This window comes from Haliaeetus leucocephalus, unplaced genomic scaffold, assembly GCF_000737465.1.
Source record: "Haliaeetus leucocephalus isolate CR32 unplaced genomic scaffold, Haliaeetus_leucocephalus-4.0 Scaffold273, whole genome shotgun sequence".
Lineage (NCBI taxonomy): Eukaryota > Metazoa > Chordata > Aves > Accipitriformes > Accipitridae > Haliaeetus > Haliaeetus leucocephalus.
In genome coordinates this window covers 3,207,689-3,228,625 of record NW_010972709.1, presented here as the reverse complement: position 1 = coordinate 3,228,625, position 20,937 = coordinate 3,207,689, and the positions used below count along the sequence as shown (strand labels likewise).

At 49.8% G+C, this 20,937-nt stretch overlaps 1 protein-coding gene across 1 annotated transcript; it reads left to right on the top strand.

The window, feature by feature from the left end:
- The first annotated feature begins 103 nt into the window (after positions 1 to 103).
- On the top strand, positions 104 to 20,550 carry SLC17A9 (solute carrier family 17 (vesicular nucleotide transporter), member 9). Its single transcript, XM_010569529.1, has 13 exons — positions 104 to 242; positions 8,523 to 8,720; positions 10,331 to 10,470; positions 11,137 to 11,236; positions 11,861 to 11,991; positions 12,812 to 12,908; positions 13,867 to 13,963; positions 16,108 to 16,195; positions 16,513 to 16,547; positions 17,115 to 17,230; positions 17,510 to 17,565; positions 17,919 to 17,948; positions 18,053 to 20,550. The coding sequence occupies exons 1-13, from the start codon at positions 133 to 135 to the stop codon at positions 18,214 to 18,216; spliced, it is 1,362 nt and encodes a 453-aa protein (XP_010567831.1). The 5' UTR covers positions 104 to 132; the 3' UTR covers positions 18,217 to 20,550.
- The last annotated feature ends 387 nt before the right edge of the window (positions 20,551 to 20,937 follow it).

Below are 20,937 nucleotides of genomic sequence, written 5' to 3'. Positions count from 1 at the left end.
TTCCCGGAACGGCGCGGGGGTGGGGGGGGTGGTGGAAGGCGCTGACACGTGGCCGTGGCTCGGCGAAGGGGGGAGGAGAACCGGCGGCCGCCGCGATGTGAAGCCGGGAGGAGGCGGAAGGCGGCCGCCCGTATGGCCGGGGGGGGCGAGAATGTGCCGGTGTGCAGCGCCGAGCACGGGGCCCGGGCGGGGCAGCACGACGGGATGAGGAAGGACGGCGGGGGGGACCCGTACTGGTCCAGGTAAGGCTGGAAAACCTCGCCGGGACACCCCCCCCCCCCACCCCCCCAGGCCCGGGCGAGCTTAGCCGCAGATATTCCCCCGCCAAACTCCTCCACGTCGTGATGCTGCTCCTGGAAAAGATACGGGAGGGGGGGGTCGGGGAGCCTGAGGCGGTTTCGGGAGGTGCTGGGTGCTCCCCGCCGGTCCCGGGGTCTCCTCTCCCCGGGGGGGGACCCACCGGCCCGGGCAGTCCCCGCTGCGTCACTCCGGCAGAGACGGGAGAGGAAAAGGGGGAAGATAGGGAATTCCTGTGAAATACTGGGGGGAAAAAAAAAAAAGTGTATCGAGGTTATTTCTGGCCTGTCGTCAGGTATTTAAACACGCCGTTGAAATCGCTGTGAGGTTCTTATCGACGTGTTCCTTGCAGGGATGTTTGTACTGGCGGTAGTAATTAATTAAGACAAAGTCTGGAATAGTAACCGGGCGGCAGCTAGACGGCACAAACTGTTCCTCAAGTTAACTAATTGAAATACCTAAAGATACTCTTAAGCCCAAACTGACCACTTTTAACAGGAGGGACGTAAGCAAACGCAGGGTGCTCTTGTGTTTGGAGCAAAAGCCACGGACCCAGGACGGAGCTGGGACGTTTGGGGCAGCTCTGCTCCCCCCTGCCACCCTGGGAAAGTCACCCAGCACCCCGACCTCAGGATCCGCTGCTTCTCCCGTCAGAGGCGGCGTGAGATGGCGATGGAGAAGTGCCATGGGGCAGCTGGAAGGGATAGTCGGAAGCTTTTCCAAACCGGGAGACTTTACCGCGTTGCCCCCGCGCTTTTGAAATTTGGTTCGGTTTAACGCTGCCACGAAGAGGAACTCGGGCCGGGTAGGAGAGCCGGCTTTAAACTGCCGTCCCGAGGGAGACTTTTCCTGCAGTCAGGGACCTGGCAGTCTAATCAGTCCCACGCTCATCTCGGGAGTAAGGGGGTAGGTCTCAAAAGCAGACCTTTGGCGCTAGGGTGGCTTAAAATGTTAAGATTCTTTTCCCCCAAAAGCAGTTAGGAAAATCCCTTGTCTCTGTCTCCCCCTTTCTAACTTTTCACTGAGGCTGTGTGAAATGGGAGTGGTGGGAGAGGAAGATCCTCAGGCCAAAGTTTCATTAAACAGTTTCCATTTAGATGTTTATCCTCTAGAAAAATAATTAATACTTTGGGCCAGAGCAAACCCTCCAGTTTCCCAAATCTCTTTTGAAAAACACGAACCATCGATAACACTTTCCAAAACAAAAGAAGTGATTTATTTATCGAGACGGACGTATTTTGAAAGCGACTCTGACCACCTTAAGTGCCGCTAGTAATTGAAAGAATCCGGTTAATGCAAAAAAGCGGCAGGCTAACCATAACTCCAATCAGATCGTTATCTGTATCGCAGCAATTCACACAAGCAGAGATCACCTCCCTGTTGTCTGGCGTAGACACGCACGGTCGCAGCCCTTGTTTGGGGAGGCTTTATGGAGGCTTTATGGTCTAACGTAAAGAGGGCAGGCGGAGGGTGGGAATGGGAAGGGGGGAGCAGAAAGGGGGAGCGATCCGCCAGATCAGGCCAGCAGGCTAGTCGAGTTGTATAAAATACCTCTTTGGATGGTTTCGAGTCAATTTGGTGGACACTTTTCGAACAGCATATGCAAATAAATAGCTCTCGACGTTTCCAAGTAGTGAGTTATTGCCATGGAGGCAAGGTTTTATCAAGTGGGGGAAGTGACATGGGTTCTCCTTTCATGCTCCAACAAAAGACATGCCAGGCAGCCTTCCAGGATCTGTCTGCACCATCAGTGCAAGGAGAGATAAACAGTTATCTTGGCAGGTTTATTTTTCCATCTTTGTTCATGCTGCTTCTTTTTTTGTCCTCCCTTTTTTCAGCTGGCTTTTCCTTCCTCTTCCACTGTTCTTGCCCTACGTTTTATCCTGCCTCTCCGGCTGCCTTTCCCAAACTTTTCTGCAGGTTTCCAATGGCTCCATTATCACACATCTCCTCTTCCTCTTCCAAGAGCAACGCTCAGGGATTTCTGTCTGGGGCTTGAGTTTATGTAGCACGCCGGGACAATTAGATAGCACTTTTTAATGGAGATCTGAACATGCCAAAGCAGGACTCTTCAGGCAGTAGGTGTGTTTTAGCATCCATCTCTGGTTTAGCTGGGGGAAGACCAAAGCGCTGAGAAGAGAAATCTATTGCTGAAGGTTGCACACAAAGCCACGGGCAGATCCAGCCTTAGATATGGGGATCACATTTTGGATGGTGCCTCCTGGAGAGAAATACAACATGGAAAAGTCAGTGTGTTCTGGGAAGCAAATGACTCCTGAAACCACTCTGCATCTCCCAGCCTCTGGCTACATCTGAAGACAAGGGGTTATTACAGCAGTTTCTTTAAGCTCCAGAGATAAAAGGAGTTGTACCACCAGCCACAAGCTGGTCTCCAGTCGCCTGACTGCTCTTTGCCTGGAGCCAACGGTCACGGGTTTTTTTCTGAATTCTGTGCCCTGACCTTTTATCAACACAGTGTCGCAGCGTTAGTTGCATATTTTGTTTTGGTGGTTGGGGATTTTTTTATTGAACAAGTTCCTCACCATGGTTTTAATCATGCCTTGCTGAGAACTTATTTCACGTGGAAAACGTAAGCAAGACACGCGTTTCATTCCTGGCTGAAGCGTTTCATTCCTGGCTGATCCATGCATGCCCTTAGATCAGCGTGCAAAGCACGCGTGTGCTTCATTATTACATTTTCCCACTGCCTCCACCTGGCCTTAACAACTATTTCCAGCTCATACGAGCTGCTGAAATCTAATTTCATCTTCGCTTTTGCCGAAAGCAAGAAATGAAGAGAGGGAATAAACCCAGAGCCGCGCTTGCTGAACACCACTTTGTTGCCATCTGCGGCTCTGCGGAGGGAGTTTGTGCACAGGAGGCTGACAGGAAACCAGCAGCTTTCCCAGGGAAAAAAAGCCCTGTGTCCTCTGTGCTGCTCTCGCTGGCTGTTAGCTGGTGGATTGGAAAAAATAAAAAAACACCCACAGCCCTTCTCTAAACCCCAAAGCTACTTTTGACAGCGACAAATCATTAGCTTGGAGCTGGTCTGCAGCATGACAAAATCAACTCGAGGAGGGGCGGAAAAAAAAACCACCCCAAACCTCTCTCTTGACAAGCGTGTTAGATTGTCAAGGGAAGGAGAAATTGTTGTTGGGAAAAACAAAGAGAGAGAAGCGAGCGGACTGTCAAACCGGGTTAAAAATAACTACCTGGGTATTATCTCCTTGCACAGGAGTGTCTGCGTGACCGCTGTGTTTGCGCCACATCAGTCAGGCCGTGGTCGAGTTGGAGATTACTGTAAATTAAAGCCATAGGCAGGTAAGCTGGAAAAGAGGTTTTCGAAGGGGGATGCCCCCGTGGGGCTGGGAATGGGTGACGAGGAGGGAAACGTCCCCAGATTGCTTTGTGCAGGTGACCGGGCGCAATGTGGACCACAGGGACCGGCTGCCGGTGCTGGGGATGTTCCCCTGGGAGGTGGCCCCGTGCTGGGGCTGCTGGGTGCCCTTGGTTTGGAACTGGTGGCCCTCCAGCGTGGCTGGGAGGTGGGTACCACCACGGGGGCTCATCCCCGTCCTGCTCGGGGGTTCTCGCAGGGACGGGCGAGCGGCCGTGGATGGGATGAGCGAGCAGGCTGGGGGCACTGGAGGTGGCTCCGGGTGATGTACCCTCCGTGTCTTTCCCACAGAGCTGGTTTTAGTCTCTTTTTAGAGAAGAGGACTGAGGTAGAGATGCCCTGGGGGTGGGCGGGATGCCCCGTCACCGATACCTGCGCCCACCTTGGCCGTGGTGCAGCTCCGATGCAGATCAGGAGCTGCAGCTCCCGGTTCTTCTCCCACTTCCAATTCCAGTTATGGAAAACACCCACAAACCTCAGAGATGGCTTCTGGCCAAGAGCTGTTGCCGGGACAGACTGTTCGTGGTCCTGCTGTCTAACACAGCTCTCTTACCACCTGAAAATACCTGATGGTCCAGACTCGTGCCTTGAAGGGGGTACTAAACTGTAATCGAATTGATAGCCTGACCTCCAGCAAGTCCATTTTAACAGTGACCCGCAGTGTCTGCAAACAGACAGACCTGCAGACTGGGGGAAAGGAGGGAGGCAAGTCAAGAGAAATAAAGTTGAATAAATATTTGCTCTGTGGCATCTACCGGAGAAATTCCTCCAGCAGGAAAACACACTGCAAATAAAGATACCCTATGCTGCTGGCTCTCCTTCCACCGCGGGATGGCTTGGCTTGGTTTTTGCCCCTTTGGGGCTCGCAGGCATCCTTGAAAATCAATCTTCACCACCGTGCCGTAGGCGGGGGACCCGTTCGGTTGATGGGAGCTGGGTCCCAGGGGAATCACTGGATGCCTGGAAGCAAAGCTGTGACCACCCAGCGCCCGGGGCTGCGTTTGGAGGAGGAGAACCGAGGGACATCAGGCAGGGCTGCTCAGATATAGGGCTGCTGCTGTGCAAAAAGCAACCCAGGAAGAGTCGTTAGGGCTCGAGCTAATTATAGTCTGTCTGGGTGGTGGTTGGAGGTTTATGAAATAGGAAGCGTTTTCTAGCTGCATGGCTGCTTTGCTCTGTAAGGAGGGTCTCGGTGACATGCAAAAGGGGCTGCACCTGCAGTGCCTGTTTCTTCTGAGCAGAAAGGCATGACAGGTCAGGAGAGCACAGGCTGGGCAGCGAGGAGCTGCCGCCGTCACGTGGCACCCAATTAAGTCAATTAGGTGGCTCCAGACAAGCTCCGGCCGGTGAGACGGGCATGGTCGCACGGATGGCACCAACGGCTGTGACTTCCTTAGGTTTAGATGTGCTTTGTTCCGACTCAGTTTGGTTATTTCCAGCACAGATTATCTCTACCTCCCTCATCAGGGAAGCCATTAGATTTAATTTGTTAACACTGGTAAAGCTCCGCTTCTCGGTTGGCTGGCGTTACCTACAAAAACTATTGTTTGATTTGTGATTATTCCTTAGTTTTTGAAAGGGAGTTTTAGTTTTTCCCCTTTGTACTAGTTGAGGTTTCTTCTGTAACCTTTGCTGTTGTTGTTTTGCACTGAGCAGAACATTGACTCATCAGCAGCCTCTGTGATAACTATAATTAGGAGAAAATGCATTTACAAAGCTCTTTCCTCTGATGCAAGCACATGATTGTCCTTGCAGAGAAATAATTCTTGCCATGCTTCCAGGTGGGTGTGGGCAGCTAGTGATTACATTTGACACTCTCATTATTTGAGTAGATTTTCCTAGCTGGATATGCTACCTACGGAGCAAGTGGTAGTCTGAAGCCGTCTTTATACTACCCACTTGTTTTGAGCATAAGTCTTTACTGATGCATTTAAACATACAGGAAAAGAATATGAATGCCTAGAATGGAGTAGTAATCAAAAAGAGCATTGAGATGGTGTCATATACCCAGGGACTTATTTAGTGCTTTTGAAAAAGAATAAAAATCAAGAAAAAAATATTCACTGAAGCTTTGTCAAAACATCAGCTGGGGAAGAGGCTTGTGGGGAGAACATCTCTGCTTGGCCATCCCTTCCCGCCGCTGTCCCTGAGCTGTGCTTTGACTGGTGTCTTGCTTTTTTGCAGGGAGCAACGTGACCCTTTGTGCCCTGCTCCCAGCCAGGTCGGACTTGTCGCCTGGATGACCCAGCACCGCTGGCCTGGCTACCTCTTCCCCACCACCCCCAAATCCCCTTGCGTGCCCCCAGTGCAGGGGCTGGGGGCTCGGGTGACTCTGCCTGCCTCATCGGGGCGAGAAAAAAGGCTGGGAGCTCACAGCATCCCCTCCTGTCCCTCTGCCCTGATGCCAGAGCTGCTCTGCAGCCTGCTCATTGCTTTTTTGGGTTTGATCCGTTAGCACCGAACTCTGCTCCCCCTGCCCGCGCCTTCCTTGGACACCGGCATTGCTGCGCATGGGTTTTGCTTTTCCTAGTTGCAAACGCTCGCTGGAGGGAACAGACCTTGGCAATATTATAAAGGGAAGTGGAGTAAAGACCAGTTGAGCTGCACAGGTCTTTTTCTCTTCGTCTTACACCTTGCAAGGCCAAGGAAGAACCGTCGATCTAATATCCCATTAAAATGCTGCTGTGCTCATCAGGATAACCGCTGGGAGAAGAGGCAGAGCTCAGCCCGGCTCCAGACAGTGAGAAAGCTCATAAATGTCTCCCTTCGCTTCAGGGGGAAAAGCACAATTTAGAAAACCGTCTTGGTGGCTAAATAATAGGAAATACCTACGCACATCGTAGGCTGCTGCGTTTTACTTCGTCACCTCAATTATTGCAGGTTCAATAGCTCAAATTAATCAGTGCCGTGCCGCTGTAGATAACAGGAGAGATTACAGCCCCGGACTGGCAACAGCCCATTTCTGCGGTTGCAGGAGCACTGGTTAGGCAGGCTCGGGTCGGTCGCTTATACCTGCAAGCATCTGATCTCGGATTGTCTTGAGACACCCTTTTGAGGGCTCTCCGTAACATTTTCCATCGACGGTTACCCCCCACCTGCCCTCTGCCTCCTGGGGGGGATTCGTGCCCCAAATCCCTGCCCGTATTGTCCCGCTGGGGTTGGTCTGATCCGGACACGCGGGGTCCAAGAGCTTTTGGTGGTGCTGTGCTTTGCTGTTGTGAGCTGAAGGCGGTGGAGTGGCTGCTGCCAGAGCTGGCTGGGGCAGGTGATTAAAAAAACAAATCACCTTTGGTTTTGCAGCAAATTAAGATAGGATTGCTGCATATCTTCCTCTCGGTGTAAGAGCAGGAGGGGCTCTGAGGGCGTTTATCAGCCAGTGCAAATGGCTGAGGCAGGTCAACCCTTGGTTACTTATTCCTCCAGCAAAGATACGTGAGGTTTTCTAGTTCCTGTGTTATTTTGTACATGTGCACAGTAAAGACGGTCCCGACCTTCAAAGCACCAACCGAAACACTTCCAGTTCCTCCTGCCAGAGGCTGGCACTGAGCTGCTTATCTGCCTTGTCGGGAAACTGCAATAAATGCACCTCCAGCGGGCACGGCTGCCCCGCGTGTTTTACTTTTCATTGTTCCTTGGCCTCCGTCTGTGACGGGCCATTTGACACATTTATAAATGGGTTTGTGCTGTGTGGGATTAACCTACGTTTATCATAATTCCAGTACAGAGAAGTAAATGCTCATTTCAATACAAAAAGTGACCCAGGTTGTTTCCCACGCAGAAGGAGGGTATGTTTAGTAGGGTGGAAAGCACGGAGGTCAGTGCCCTGGTACAGTGAATTCCCCAGTCATCTCTGGAGCAGAGAGAGTCTGTTTGCTCAGTGCCTTGTGCTCTGGCCTCTGGGCATAAAAATAACCAAATACAAATAACACAAATAATGAGTGTTCTTACTAAGCTTTTAGCTCCGTAAGCCACAGACAAAGGGGGACCCGGACTGATGTTAGCAGGGCTGCGGGAAGGCAGAGGAGTTTACCTACACCTGGGGCCTGAAGTTTGCAGCAAAACGTGGGTCTCTGCTCCAGAAGCACATTGCTGACTTGGAGCAGAGAAAATTGCCTTCCTATCGATTTCCAGCCTGTATCTTCTGCAGGAGCACTTTTCTTGGGGCTGAGTACTCATGTACCAACAAATATGTTCTGTTAATGTATTATTACTAATAGTATCTTAAACTTCTTATCAGGCCAAGCTGGATTATCTTGCTCCTCTCTCTGGGCTATTCAGCCCAGTCTTGTCTCTCACTAGAGAATTCCTCCACCTCCCTTCTATTTAGGAAGGCTTACACACAAGCCACCTCCCTTGGGGAACAGGTAGGAATGCCAAATAACAAATGTTTGCTACCAAGACGGTGTGTCTCATGCAAATGCTTCCAACCTCATGCACTGACCTTTCCTTTGTTATCCTTATCTTTTAAAGAGAACAGTTTCTAAAGCTTTTATTTGGGGAAAAAAGCAAACAACCCAGGTTTCCCCCCCACCTTTCCCTCCATCCACAGTCAGCGATGCCCGAGCAGCCTGTCCCACCTTGCAGCCTATGGACAGACGTTATTTTGCTGCTGGGGTCAAGCGGTGTTCGGGATGAAAGTTAGCATCGTTCATAAAAGTCACCAGATGCGATACGCTCTGTGTCAGAAGCCCTGTGCCACAGGGGGATTGTGCTGAGCTTTATTGTGTCGAGGCAGACTCAGCTTGCAAGCAAAGTCCTCGCCGTGCACGGATCTACCAGGCAGACCGTTCCATCTGCCCTTTCCCCGTCTCCTTCTCCATCCTTGCAGGCCCGAGTCCCGCGTCTGGAAGGTGATGTTGCTGCTGGGGACGTGCCTGCTGTACTGCGCCCGTGTCACCGTGCCCATCTGCGCCGTCGCCCTCAGCGCCCGCTTCGACTGGGACAAGAAGCAGTCGGGCATAGTGCTCAGCAGCTTCTTCTGGGGCTACTGCTTGACACAGATTATCGGAGGACATATCAGTGATCAGTACTGGCAATTATTCTTACGTTTTCCTCTGCTCGGGCTTTTTTCATGGCGCTTAGCTTCGTTTTGATCTCTCGGTTCCAGTCTCAACAGTGGCTGTGCCAAGTTTCACCCTGGGACAGAGATAGGGTGGGAGGGGGAAGCGTGTCCACGGGGAGAAGTTTTATGGGGCACTGCAGGTTGCTCTGAAAGCGGTTGAGGTCTCTCCATCAGCCTCACTCGGGGTCTATAGCTCTGATTCAGAAAGGACACGTGTAGTTTTGACTGCCCGATTAGATTCCTGGGTCTTGGAATTGCTGCTGGGCTTATTGGGCAGTATGCACAGAAGGACTTTGCACAGGCAAAATCCCCAGCAAACACAGGGAGTGTCTACACGATCGTTACTGCCCCGACAGTTCCTGCAGAGCAGCTGCCAGGAGAGACCTACAGTCATGGATGCTTAGACCAGCATTGGGTTTTTTTACCTGGAAACAGTGAAGAGCACTTTTATACCAGCATAATTTTTCTGATGGAGGTTGTTTTTAGCGCTGGTTCAGTAACTGGAATAAAAAAAGCAAACCCACAAGCTTACACGTTAAGCTGATGAAAGGAATAGTGGGTGTAAAGCAAACTTTATTTTAGAAAAGTGATAAATGCTGATGCTTATGCATAGTTCATAGCTGCTGCTCACTGGGAGTGTTATTTGTTCATTAACAAACAGCTTAATCCCAGCAGTGCCAGACAGCCATTTGGAAGGGTTTCTAGCTGCAATCACTAACCACAAGAAGAAAATATTTCCTTTTTGCAAGCAACACAGCTTTTTTCTGTTTGATCTGCATAGTCGATCTTCATTTTCAGTTCAGCACCTCCAGTTTTTCCACCCTATATTCTCACGCAATCTTTTCACAAGCAAGACCCCATCACCGTTTCCATCATGTTTGGGAAAACCAAGTGTCTCCATTTTATCATATCAATTAAGAAACAACTTCCCCAGGTAGCCGTAAGGAAAGATCTGAGTAATTACCTGCTCAAGTTCCTTTCCCCAGCCACCCTATTCTTAGCGAGGAGGGCTTTCCTATGAAATCTTTTGTGAGGAACACATGCCTGGAAGGAGGACATTATCCATGCAGCGCACTATGCTATTTAATTATGTTCCTTAATAGTTTGCAAGCAAACGCCTGCAAAAAACCAAATGTTAGCAGGCAGAGCTGATGCAAAAGAGCAGATGGAAGAGGAAACACAGCGCCTGGTTAAGAAAAGCAGAAGGGTGACAGCAGCTTGGGCTTCCCCTCCGTCAGAAGCTTGAGTGCATCAGCACGATGGCATCTCTGGGGCCGGTGCGTGCTGGAGTTGGACGGGCAGCACTGGTGCCCAGTGTCCCGGTGAGAGCAATGCTGGTGGCCAGCTGCTCGCTGCCGGCTCCCGGGGAGCAGGAGGTGGGAAGGGAGGAGGTCAGAGCTGCTCCCCAGAGGGCTAAAGGCTTTTGTAAGGTTTAGAAAACCTCAGAGAACAGGTTTGACTGAAAGGTTGCTCTTAAAAACAGGCTCAACTGGGAAAAGCGCTTGAGTCTTGACTGGGGGACTTTGCCCTTTCGCCCTCCCCTTGTTTTCGATAACGTGTTTTCTGTCTTGCAGAATAGGAGGTGAGAAAGTCCTCCTCCTCTCCGCATCAGCCTGGGGGTTCCTCACGGTCCTCACCCCTCTGCTCACCCACATCACTTCTGCCCATCTCGTTTTTATGACCTCCTCCAGGTTCCTCATGGGGTTGCTGCAAGGTGAGACCCCTGTCCTGCGCACGTGTCTGTGTGTCTGTCCGCCCAGGGGCTTCCTTGCAGGGGGGCTCATGTGCGGTAAATTCAGATGCAAGTCATGTGGTTTGCAGTGCGTGAGCCCTTCTCTTGCGTGTTCGAGCAAACCTCTGCCTCAAAACTGCCTCTGCATCCAGAACTTCCACGGGAAAAAAAAAAAAAAGTGACATTTCTAGAGAAAGTCGCTGACAAATCATTCCCCTGTAGAAATCTCTGTCAGGCAAGGGCTGCTGCCTTCTGAAATCATCACTGTTCCTGTTTGATTTTCCGCATTTTAAAACTCCTTCAAAGGACTTGGGGAAAATTAGTCCTTGCCAAAACTTTTGCATAATTTGGGATGATTTTCCTTCCCTCTTGCTGAGCTGCAGCACTGTTGAACCGTTGGGATAAGTGCATTGGCACTGATGGATTTACGGTCGCGGCGGTGACGGTGAAACAGGGGATTACGGAGAAGGCAGAAACAAAGCTTTCATGGCGATGGAGTCACTTATTTTCTTTTATATCCCTGTTTGGAATTCACCAAAGGTTTTGTTGCTTTGTCTCGGTGTTTTAACTCCTGCTGGATCTTTTAAATTTGCTTTTGATTTGCTCACGAGGGCACAGGAGCCTGACTGATCCCTGCCTTGCTCACAGGGGTGTATTTCCCATCCCTGGCCAGCCTGCTGTCCCAGAAGGTCCGGGAGAATGAGCGAGCCTTCACCTACAGCACAGTGGGGACCGGCTCCCAGTGTGGGTAAGTTCAAAAGGCTTTGAGCAGCGAGTGACAGTCTCTGGACATCATACGTGATGAAATGCCATTAAATAGTTGGAGGCAAAACTCGCAGCCCAAAGTACGTGTGGATTCCTGGGTCCTTGAGGATACCGGCTGCAGCTGAGGAAGCCTCAGGCAGTTGCTGTCGTGCACGTCAAGGATTTATGGGGGTTTTTTTTCTTTCTTTTCAAGCCAGACTTCGAAGAGTGTTTGCAACTTTTAAATTACGATGGGAAACAGCCTGCTCCAGCAGGAAGAGCAGGGGTCAGCCCAAGACTGGTCACCTGTCCTCTCTGATAGATGGGGATAATATAACTTCCCCATCTCTGCTAATCTCCACGAGAATTTCCTTTCTAAATGGAAGGGTTGCTTAAAAGCCAAATAGAAATATTACTGTGTTTAATCACTTAGTTTCCCAGTGTATTCATTTCTTTGGCTGGTCCATACATTCCCTGAGATACTTCCCTTAGTGGTTTCTCTACTGATGACTTTTTTAAGCACATTTAGTGACACGCAGCATCCTCCCCGGGGAGCATCTCCCGTTGACGCGTGCAGCCCAAACGCTCTTAGCCAGACCTGTAAATCCGAGTGGGGTTTCCCTTGCAGGACGCTGGTGATCGGCGGTGCGGGGTCTCTTCTCCTGGACTGGTACGGCTGGGAGAGCGTTTTCTATTTCTCCGGTTTGCTCACTTTGCTCTGGGTTTACTGCACCTGCAAGTACCTCCTGAATGAGAAAGGTAAGTCCAGCCGCCTGCATCCCTCGGGCTGCCAGCACTCCTGAGGCTGCGGGACCCGAGTGGTGCCTCTCCGCTATTTTCTACAAATCCTCCGTGTTTCTAAGGTTTTACACAAAGACCTTTTGTTCAGATGTCTTCTCTAACACACGCTGTGTCTCACCCAAGATGCTAAACCCAGAAACAAGGTTTTGAGCTCTTGCGTTGCTGATTTCCTATTTCAAGTCCCACGCTGGATTATATTGCTGTCGAGAGCCTGATCTGACTCCTCAGTACTCTTAAGCACCAGTGAAAACACCAAACAGAGCATGATCTTCAAAGTGGATTAAGCTAAAGCAGGGCAAGATACTTATTACAAACTAAGAACATCTACACATAGAGCTTTTAAAAACCAGTTAATCCGGAATATCTCTTCCCAAATAACTGTCTGGGAGTAATTCCACACATGGGGAAACCATTAGACCTGGCTACAGCATTATTAGTGTGAGCGTGGCATGTAGAAGCCCAGCTCATCAGGAGGCAGGCGTGTGCCTGGTGCTAGACAAAATCCAAACCTGGTCTTTGCCCAAGAGGTTTTTGTTTCAATATAACAAGAGATATAACAAATGGGGGAAGGTGGCTGGATGGGGAAGTGTGTGGATGCAGTGGAAAAATTTTGGTCAACAGAACAAGGTGTTTTCATGAGCCTTCAATGGTGGTGTAGCCAAAAAACAAGGGTTAGAAGGAGATTAAAGGTGGTTGTATAGTGGGCTCCCAGGGCTCCCTCCAGCTGCACAGAAAATTACTGATCAAAGCTGTCCTTTGTATGTTTTCTTCCCTGCAGAACTCATCATCCCCATAGACTATTTAATGAGAAGCCTCTCGATATCCAAGCAGACCAAAGTTCCCTGGAAGCAGCTGTTTAAGAAGGCGCCGATATGGTAGGCAGCTGTGGTGGCCTCGAGCACTGGCAGGGCTGGGAGAGCACCCTGCTTCCAAGGGCTTCTTGTCCTCTCTGTGCTTATTTCTTCTGCCTATGTGTTTGCCCACTTATTTGTTGGGAAATATTACTGGGTTTTCTAATCCCTTCTGTATAAAGAACTAAAAAGGTAAGCTTGACTAATGGCAGTTTATGTTCTGTCCGGAGGAATGTCAGGCTTGAATGTTACTGGCAAATCTTTCTCCTTCACAGGCTGTTCCCTGGATGAGTTGTGTGCTCCTCCGGAGTGATGTTCTCCACTGGGCTTGTTAGAAATGCTGCTTGTAAAGGGCTCCTAAGAAGTGCTGCTCAGAGGCACTGGGTGGCACAGGCTGTGTTCTCCTTGCTGGCAAAACATCTTTTTAATAGCCATAGGATATTTTAATAGCCATAGGATATTTTAATAGCCATAGGAACAGCCATAGGATGCTGCATTTGGTACTGAAGCTCATCCAAGCATGTTCCCAAGTGCCGTTTAAAGACGAGGCGGAGGGCGATGGGGCCGCGGGGCAGCAAGCCCATTCCTGCCTTGAATAACCATGGAGCATCTGCTGATAACAAATCCCTAGAAAACCCTAAACAACACCTCTTGGAGCGGGACAGCTCTTGCAGCGCTCGAAGGGACTGGTGGGAAATGCACTCGCACAATTACCGCTGCAATTAACCTCGCCTGAACCCAGGGGCTGACGTCAGGCGCCCGCCCGGGCGCTGTGCGGTGAGGGCAGCGAAGGAACGAGCGGTGCTGCAAGGTGGCAAGCCAAAAAGGAGTAGTTACCTGTGAAAAAAATCTCAGGAATTGTAGCACTGTGAGGGATTTATTTATAGACCAGGAACTGAAATACCGGGTTGCTCGAGTGCCCGTTTCCCACCCCGTGTGACATGTCACTCCTGATTATTTCCTCTCCGCTGTGTATTTTCAGGGCTGTCATCATCGCTCAGCTTTCTACGGCCAGCACGTTTTTCACTCTCCTCTCCTGGCTGCCGACGTTCTTTAAGGAGACTTTCCCCGAGTCAAAGGTAAGTTGGCTCTGAGACACAGGCATTGCCGGTCCCTGCGCAAACGAGGTTGTGCTGGGTACCTGCCGGAACGGGTTGGTTAGGGAGGATGATGATGGCAGAGGGATTTGGTGAGAGCAGGCTGGGAGGCAAGAGGAGGCGGGAGGTTTCCCTGTGGGGTTGGGAGCCATTACCCCCCTGCACAGATATTTGGAGATGCAAGCATCCTCCCTCCAGGTAGGCAGAGAGAGGCTGGTTTCTAGTTGCTTGTTTAGGGATGCCGAAGTGAGGCAGAGCTGGGGAACCTTCCAGGCAGGGAAGAGGGGCTTATATGTGGTTTTCAGACTGCTTTTCTTCCGAGGAAAGGATGGTTTTCAAACGGCACAGAGCTCATGACATTATGCTGTTGCAAATGACCACCATTCACTCCTGGGTTTTCACGGGGTTTTTAACTGTACTGACATTGTCTAGCTCAGACCTGCCAGCGAAAACGATAATTACCATTAATGACATGTACTTCAAAAATACTGCCAAAGCTACCCTCTCCTCAGTACAAATGGTGTTCCCATTTTTCAGAAACCTAGGCAATACTCATCTGGGCTGAAAGCTGGTATTTTGATCTTGTTCTCAGAAACTCAGACAATCTTTTCCACGATGGGTCTATTAGGTTTTTAGAATTTCCAGAGCTGCTTACAAATGCCTTTTCATATGGCATGTGTAAGGCGCTTTATGGCATACTCGATATTTATATTAAAATCATGTATTAAACCAGCAAACATATTGTTGTGACAAGATCTGTGCACCTCGAGTAATGTGCTTGTGCAGCAGTAATTTACCATCTGTTAAGCATTATATCATGGTGCCCTTACGTAAGATGCTCTATATAGCATTCCTGCATCTGATAATCACTTTATACATCTCAATAAAAGGGGGCTTGAGGAAGCTTGATTTTAAAGGATGGACGATAATCCTTAATGTGGGAAACCTGTGGCACCTACTGGTCAAAGTCCCTTTCTGCAGGTGAGCTGCCTTCACCAGCTGCCTGCAGCCCACCTGGATGGATGGATGGATGGATGGATGGATGGATGGATGGATGGATGTGATGGAGGGTTTTGGCTGACGCTGCTCAGGGCGATGGGCTGTAGAGATGGACAAAGGTGTTTCAGTGTTTTGGGATTGACTTGCTGAGCAAGCCCAGCTGGTGTTAACAGACACCAGAGACATCACCCCACAGGCCCTCGGGGGTAACATTTCCAAAAGCGACCAAGACCCAAAGTTTCAAAGCCACTGAAAGATGGACCCTGGTACGATTTCCAGGAGCAGCTGAAACAGGATTTTTCAAAACCAAGATTATTTGGCCCTCCCACGCATCCTGAAGCCAGGCGAGGAAGGGAGGGATGCCTCCACGGGGTGACGGGCTCGGAGCAAAGGGGGAGATGCGGGGGACGACGGATGGATGGATCAGTAGGTTCAACCAGCTGAGATGAAGCCCAGCCCAACCCGCGCTGGATTTCAGCTCCTCGTGGGATCTGGGCACCAAAACGCATCTGAGCAGCTGTAATCCAGATGACCAGTAATCATCTGTGATTACAACTGTAGCAAGCTCGCTTAATTGAAAATAGGCCGAAGTATGTTGCTACCCATAATGTTACCTAATCCTGGCATTAGAAAATCCAGCTATGTTCCCTCAGCTTCACAGTAACGCTGCTAATGAGGTTGAAGCTGATGTCGGAAATTTTGCCGGCAGCTTTACTGATGACCCACAGGGCAGAGTAAAATCTACAGCTTGCTTTCCAGGGCTCTGTGGCTCTCTGCCACATCACCTTGCTGAACAGTAAACTTTGCCACGTTTAATCCCTCTTTCCCAGAGCAGACAGAGCTTTCTGCCTCTCCCCTGGACGCAGGGTCACCGGGGCAGAAGGAAAGACAACAAACTTATGAATGCTACAGCCCCGTGATGTGCCTGCCGCCTTACAGACTTGGGAGTGATGCAGGGTGTAACTGGGAGCTTGCTGGGCACAGGGGGTAGAGATCCTGCAAGAAGTCCTGATCGCTTCATTTTTTTTTTTTTTCCTTTCTACAGCTATCACAGACTATCAGATAGAATATTTGCAAACAAACTGAGCTCTGACAGCAAACCTCTCTTGATTTTTGCTCCCTTTCAGGGTTGGGTGTTTAATGTAGTCCCCTGGCTGGTTGCAATTCCTACAAGCTTGTTCAGTGGATTTCTGTCTGATCATTTAATCAACCAGGGTAAGAGCTCTTTTGGCTTTTCCTCAGCTCTTATTTTATGTGATGGGGAAGGAGGACCTGGGTGGGAGGAGGTGGGTTTGTTGGTAGGGAGAAGACCCAGCAAATAGACAACCTGAGGTTCTGATATTAAAGCAGAATAAACACTCCAGGGTCCAAATCCCATCCATGTGTTTGGATGTCAGTTTGATCTCAGTCGCAATATCCACGTGGAGATGAAATCTGGCCATCTGAAATCCTCTTACCATGTGGTCTCCTGGCTGGAGAACAAGGGAGCCTGGTGAGCTGTGCTTAACTGCAACTCTCCCTTTCTCTTCCAGGGTACAAAACCATCACCATTCGTAAGTTCATGCAGGTAAGAGAGCTGAAGCCACGGGAGAGACACCCGAGTTACCTGCTGACCTCTGCTTACATGGCAGATTAGACCTCTTATGGAGCTGGGATCATGGTTATAGGCGGAAAGAGGAAAGGTTTTCTAGCTGTGCAGATCGATCGGTGGTCAGTGCGTATGGGAAATGAAATCCAGAGCAAAGCCCTGGCAGAGGAACAGAGCGTGGTCCAACGGTAACACTGAGCACAGAGATTCGTGAGTGCTCCGGAGAGGTTTTCTTTCACAGGCAAAGGCCAACCGTACGCTGTCTTTCTAAATGACCCCTTAGATACTGAGGAAATAGCAATACAAGGATGAACAGAAATAGAAGTGCTGGGTGAGAGCACAGCGTATCCTCTGCTCCGCAGCACCGCATCCCTCTGGACAGACCTCTGACACAGAAAGGCAGGACACAGGGAAAAAAAAGGCTTGAGAAGCACCTGGTGCACACAAGCCCTTGCCATCGTAAAAGGGAACAGTTTGTCCATGAAAGGAGTTGCTTTCTTCCTTAAAGAAAATGTGCTGTGCTATTTAATTTTCCCTTTCTTCCAGGTCATTGGCTCCGGCGTCTCAAGCGTTTTTGCTCTGTGCCTGGGCCAGACCTCCAGTTTTTGCAAAGCGATAGTGTTTGCCTCTGCCTCTGTCGGACTTCAGACCTTTAACCACAGGTAACGAGAGTGATAACGACAGTAGCTGTGGCCCTTAGCTCTTACCCCATGCTTGGCATTCCGGGGTCTCAGAGGAGGCTGCCACTTGGAGTTGAATCCTTTTCCTCCTGGTATTCTCCCGTGCTGCTTCACTCTCGGCCTCTTTCCTCCTTTCTCCTGACAGTGCCATTTATTGTCTAGGAGCCCTTCCTTTCGTTTGGCAAACTAAACTGTGTAAATGATGAAAAAGCAATCGCGCTCCGTTAAAACTGCCATTTTCCCCTCTCTGTTTCTCACTAGTGGCATTTCAGTAAACGTACAGGATCTGGCCCCCTCGTGTGCCGGCTTGCTGTTCGGTAAGGATTCTGGTGGGGTTTCTGTTGTGCTGGAAAATGGTGTGTACGGGAGGGGACACGGTCATCAGCATTAAAGTCTGAGCAGGAGTATTTCTGTGCAATGTCTACTCCGTATTTGCAACCTCAGCGTCCTTCTGTGATATATGTGCCATTGCTGGGGGCAGGTAACTGCACCAACACGCCTTTCAATTTGCCAAATGCTTACCTGCACGGCGGGCTGGGGATGAGGATGAGTGTGGGTTATCCCAGCCATGAGCAAGGGGTTTTGCTGAGCTGGGGGTCGGGCGGGAGCCTGGCAGAAGCCGCTCCTGTCTGCGGGTTTTGAATATGCAATTTCTTGCTTTTCTTTACAGGTGTTGGGAATACAGGTGGAGCCCTCCTAGGTAAGGTATCCTCCTGCAGCTCATCCTTTCCTGGGAATCCTCTCCTCGCAAGCGGGCAGGATCCCGCATTTCTTTGCATTTCTTTCTCTTTTTTCCTGCCCCAGGTGTCATCTGCGTGTACTTGGCTGGCTACTTGATTGAAACGACTGGCTCCTGGATTTCTGTTTTCAATCTGGTGGCTGCCGTTAACAGCATTGGCCTCTGTGCATTCCTCGTGTTTGGAGAGGCCCAGAGGGTGGACACAGACTCTGCATACGTGGACCTCTAGAGAGGAGTCCAGCAAGCAGCCAAAGGACAGGAGAGTGTCACGTCTATGTGTCATTGTCGCACAAGTGCCAAAGAACATTTTTTTTTTTTTAGGTGTTAAAGAGGAAAAAAAATATACTGAGACCAAGTATATAATGGGTCTGGGTGAAACCCATGGGAGAGAAGAAATTTAGCATTCATTTTTTGCTCAGGGCATAGCTGATGGCCAGCAGAGCCGTCCAGCTCAACATCTCCAGTGAGGATACGGCCCAGGAGACCAGTTTGCCCCAATCCGTGTCCAGTGGACAAATATCCATGGGGCCAAAGCAGCTTACCCGGCTTGTCTCCGAAGGCTGCTGCGGTTTGCATGCTCTGCCCTGGAGGGTGCCCGGCTCTTGGGCTGCCACTCAACACGTGTCCTCTGAACGACATGAAAGGAATAACCCAAACAAACGTACCTCTGACCTTAACCCTCCCTCGCGTGCCTTCATTTTGCAATCTGCTTGACAGGTACGAGCCAGGCGTACAGGAGAAGGGGTTGTGAGATGAAGTCGAGGCTTCCCTTCAGGGGAAGCCTTCTGGCTGGATGACTACTGTGGACCCAGGGGCAGGAGGTTGCATCAAGACTGCCTTCCCCGCGCTCCAGCTGAGCCGGGAACGCTGCAGACCAGACCGCTCAAACCAGCTGAGCCCACTTTGCTCAAGGGCTCCCTCCTTTCCGAGTCGTTTTATTCCAGCCCTGAGCCACGGCAGACCACCTCCGACGTGAGAGCGAAGCTGCAATCACCCGTGGTCAGGCTTAGCTGGGCTGACCTCGCGGTGGAGGGGCAGCCAAGGAATCCCCCGGGAGCTGTTTTGCCATATGCTGTGAATGTATAGGAAGAACAGGTCGTGTTCTGTGCTATGGATCTATACTCCCAAATGCTTTCTGCTTGATCAGATGTGTTCTCCACGTGCCCTCGAAAGGGTGCGGGAGACTTTCCAAAGAGCCTGCAACGGGCAGGTTTTGTTTCTACATGAAGCGTAAAGCAAATTTCTCCATTGGGGATCCATAGTACTGGATGTGGATCCCTGCGGTTCCCCGTGTCAGAGGGAAATGCTCGGCTGTACACGCCTCTGAGCCTGAATGTCTTAAGTTATTTATAAATATTTTTAAATTTAAGTACCAAATTCTATATTTTATGTACTTGAGGCCTGATTCTGCATGCTTATTTTGAGTGGTACTCCCACCAAACCCCACAGTATTTCTGGAAGGGAAGGATTTACCAGCCTACAGTTTCCGGTTTTGTAGGATCTATTTTAAATGTGACATTTCATATTAAAGCAATTCATTGCTTTTCCTCCCACCCCTTGCTCGCAGCCTGAAGGGATCTCTTTGATTTCTCTCGTGCTTACCAGAAAACTTCACTTGAGACTTGGGAGCAGATTTCCCAAGGGACCTCGCTGTGCAGGAAAGCTGTAGGTTCAGATTCATCGTCCTTAAAAAAAATAATTATCCCCTGCTTCTCCTTTTGTTTTAGCTGACTTTCTTCTTGGAAGATATGTTGGAGCCATGTTAAGTTTCTGAATAGCTGGGTTTATAGTGAAAATACTGACAGCCTTTTAATTGCAGAGTCACTAACGGGTGCCACCAACCTAAGCTGAGGTACTTTTTGGGGATATTAAGAGATAAAGATGCAACTGCCTGATGTCTTTGCAAGAGAATATAGGATCAGTGTGGCCTGATTGGGGGCCAGAGAGATAAGAAAGTTTTTTTTTCTCCTTCTGTGCTTTTTTTCTCTAAAAGCCTGGTTGCTACCATAGGTACAACCCTGTATCTGGGGTGGTGCAGTGCTGCAGAGCCAGGACACATGAGCACTGCCGGGAAGCTTCTCAAAATCGGGTGGTAAAATGGGGAGGGCACACAGAGCAAATGCAAACCAGGCTTGCCAAAGAGGCCTAAGGCTGTGCAGACATCTCTGCCAGCCTTGTCCCTTGTCCAGTCTGAGCAGATTGTTTGCATGGCCTTTTCTATAGCGACATAAGAAAAAAAAAGGTGGGTTTTGTTATGGGTTTTTTGACATCTTCCCTGAGTGTTCGGTGTTGTGGGTCAGGAGCACAAGGAGTGAATTCTGGTTCTCTGTGCTGGATGCACCATTTCACGTGGAAATGTTGATGAGTTTGAATCACTTGCATTTGAACCAGGCGGCTTGGCCACCCCTTGGCTCTGCAAGCTGGGAAATTTGGAACTAAGAATTTCAAAGGAAAGTCAATGTTGCTGGCTGTGCCTTCTTTGTAAATCCAGTTAACACTTTGGTGGGCTGTCCAGATTATCTGTCTCTGTAAACTGGTTAATAAGTTAAATATTTGAAATACACTTGAGGCTTAGGTTTCATTATGTTCGTACCTCTTTGGCGAAGTATTGAAACCATTTTACATAGCTGTACTGTTATATGTTTAAGCAACCTTGCCAAAGCTTGCTGTCTGAGAGTTTTTGTTATGGAAGGACCTAAAAAAAAATAAAGGCAGCAAATCATTTGCACACTGTCTGATTTTCCGTTGAATGCAGAGGTGCTAATTTGTGTGATCAGTAAGGGACAGAGCTCATCTGTGTTTAATGTGATTAACTCCTTAGGGCTGGTGGGAGAGGATGGGGAGGCTATGCTGGCAGAATATCTGGGCTGGTAGATTTTCACAGCAACCTTGTGTCTACTCATACCTCAGCCCTCAGAGTGTATCCAGCTCCATCTTCTTCCCACTTCTT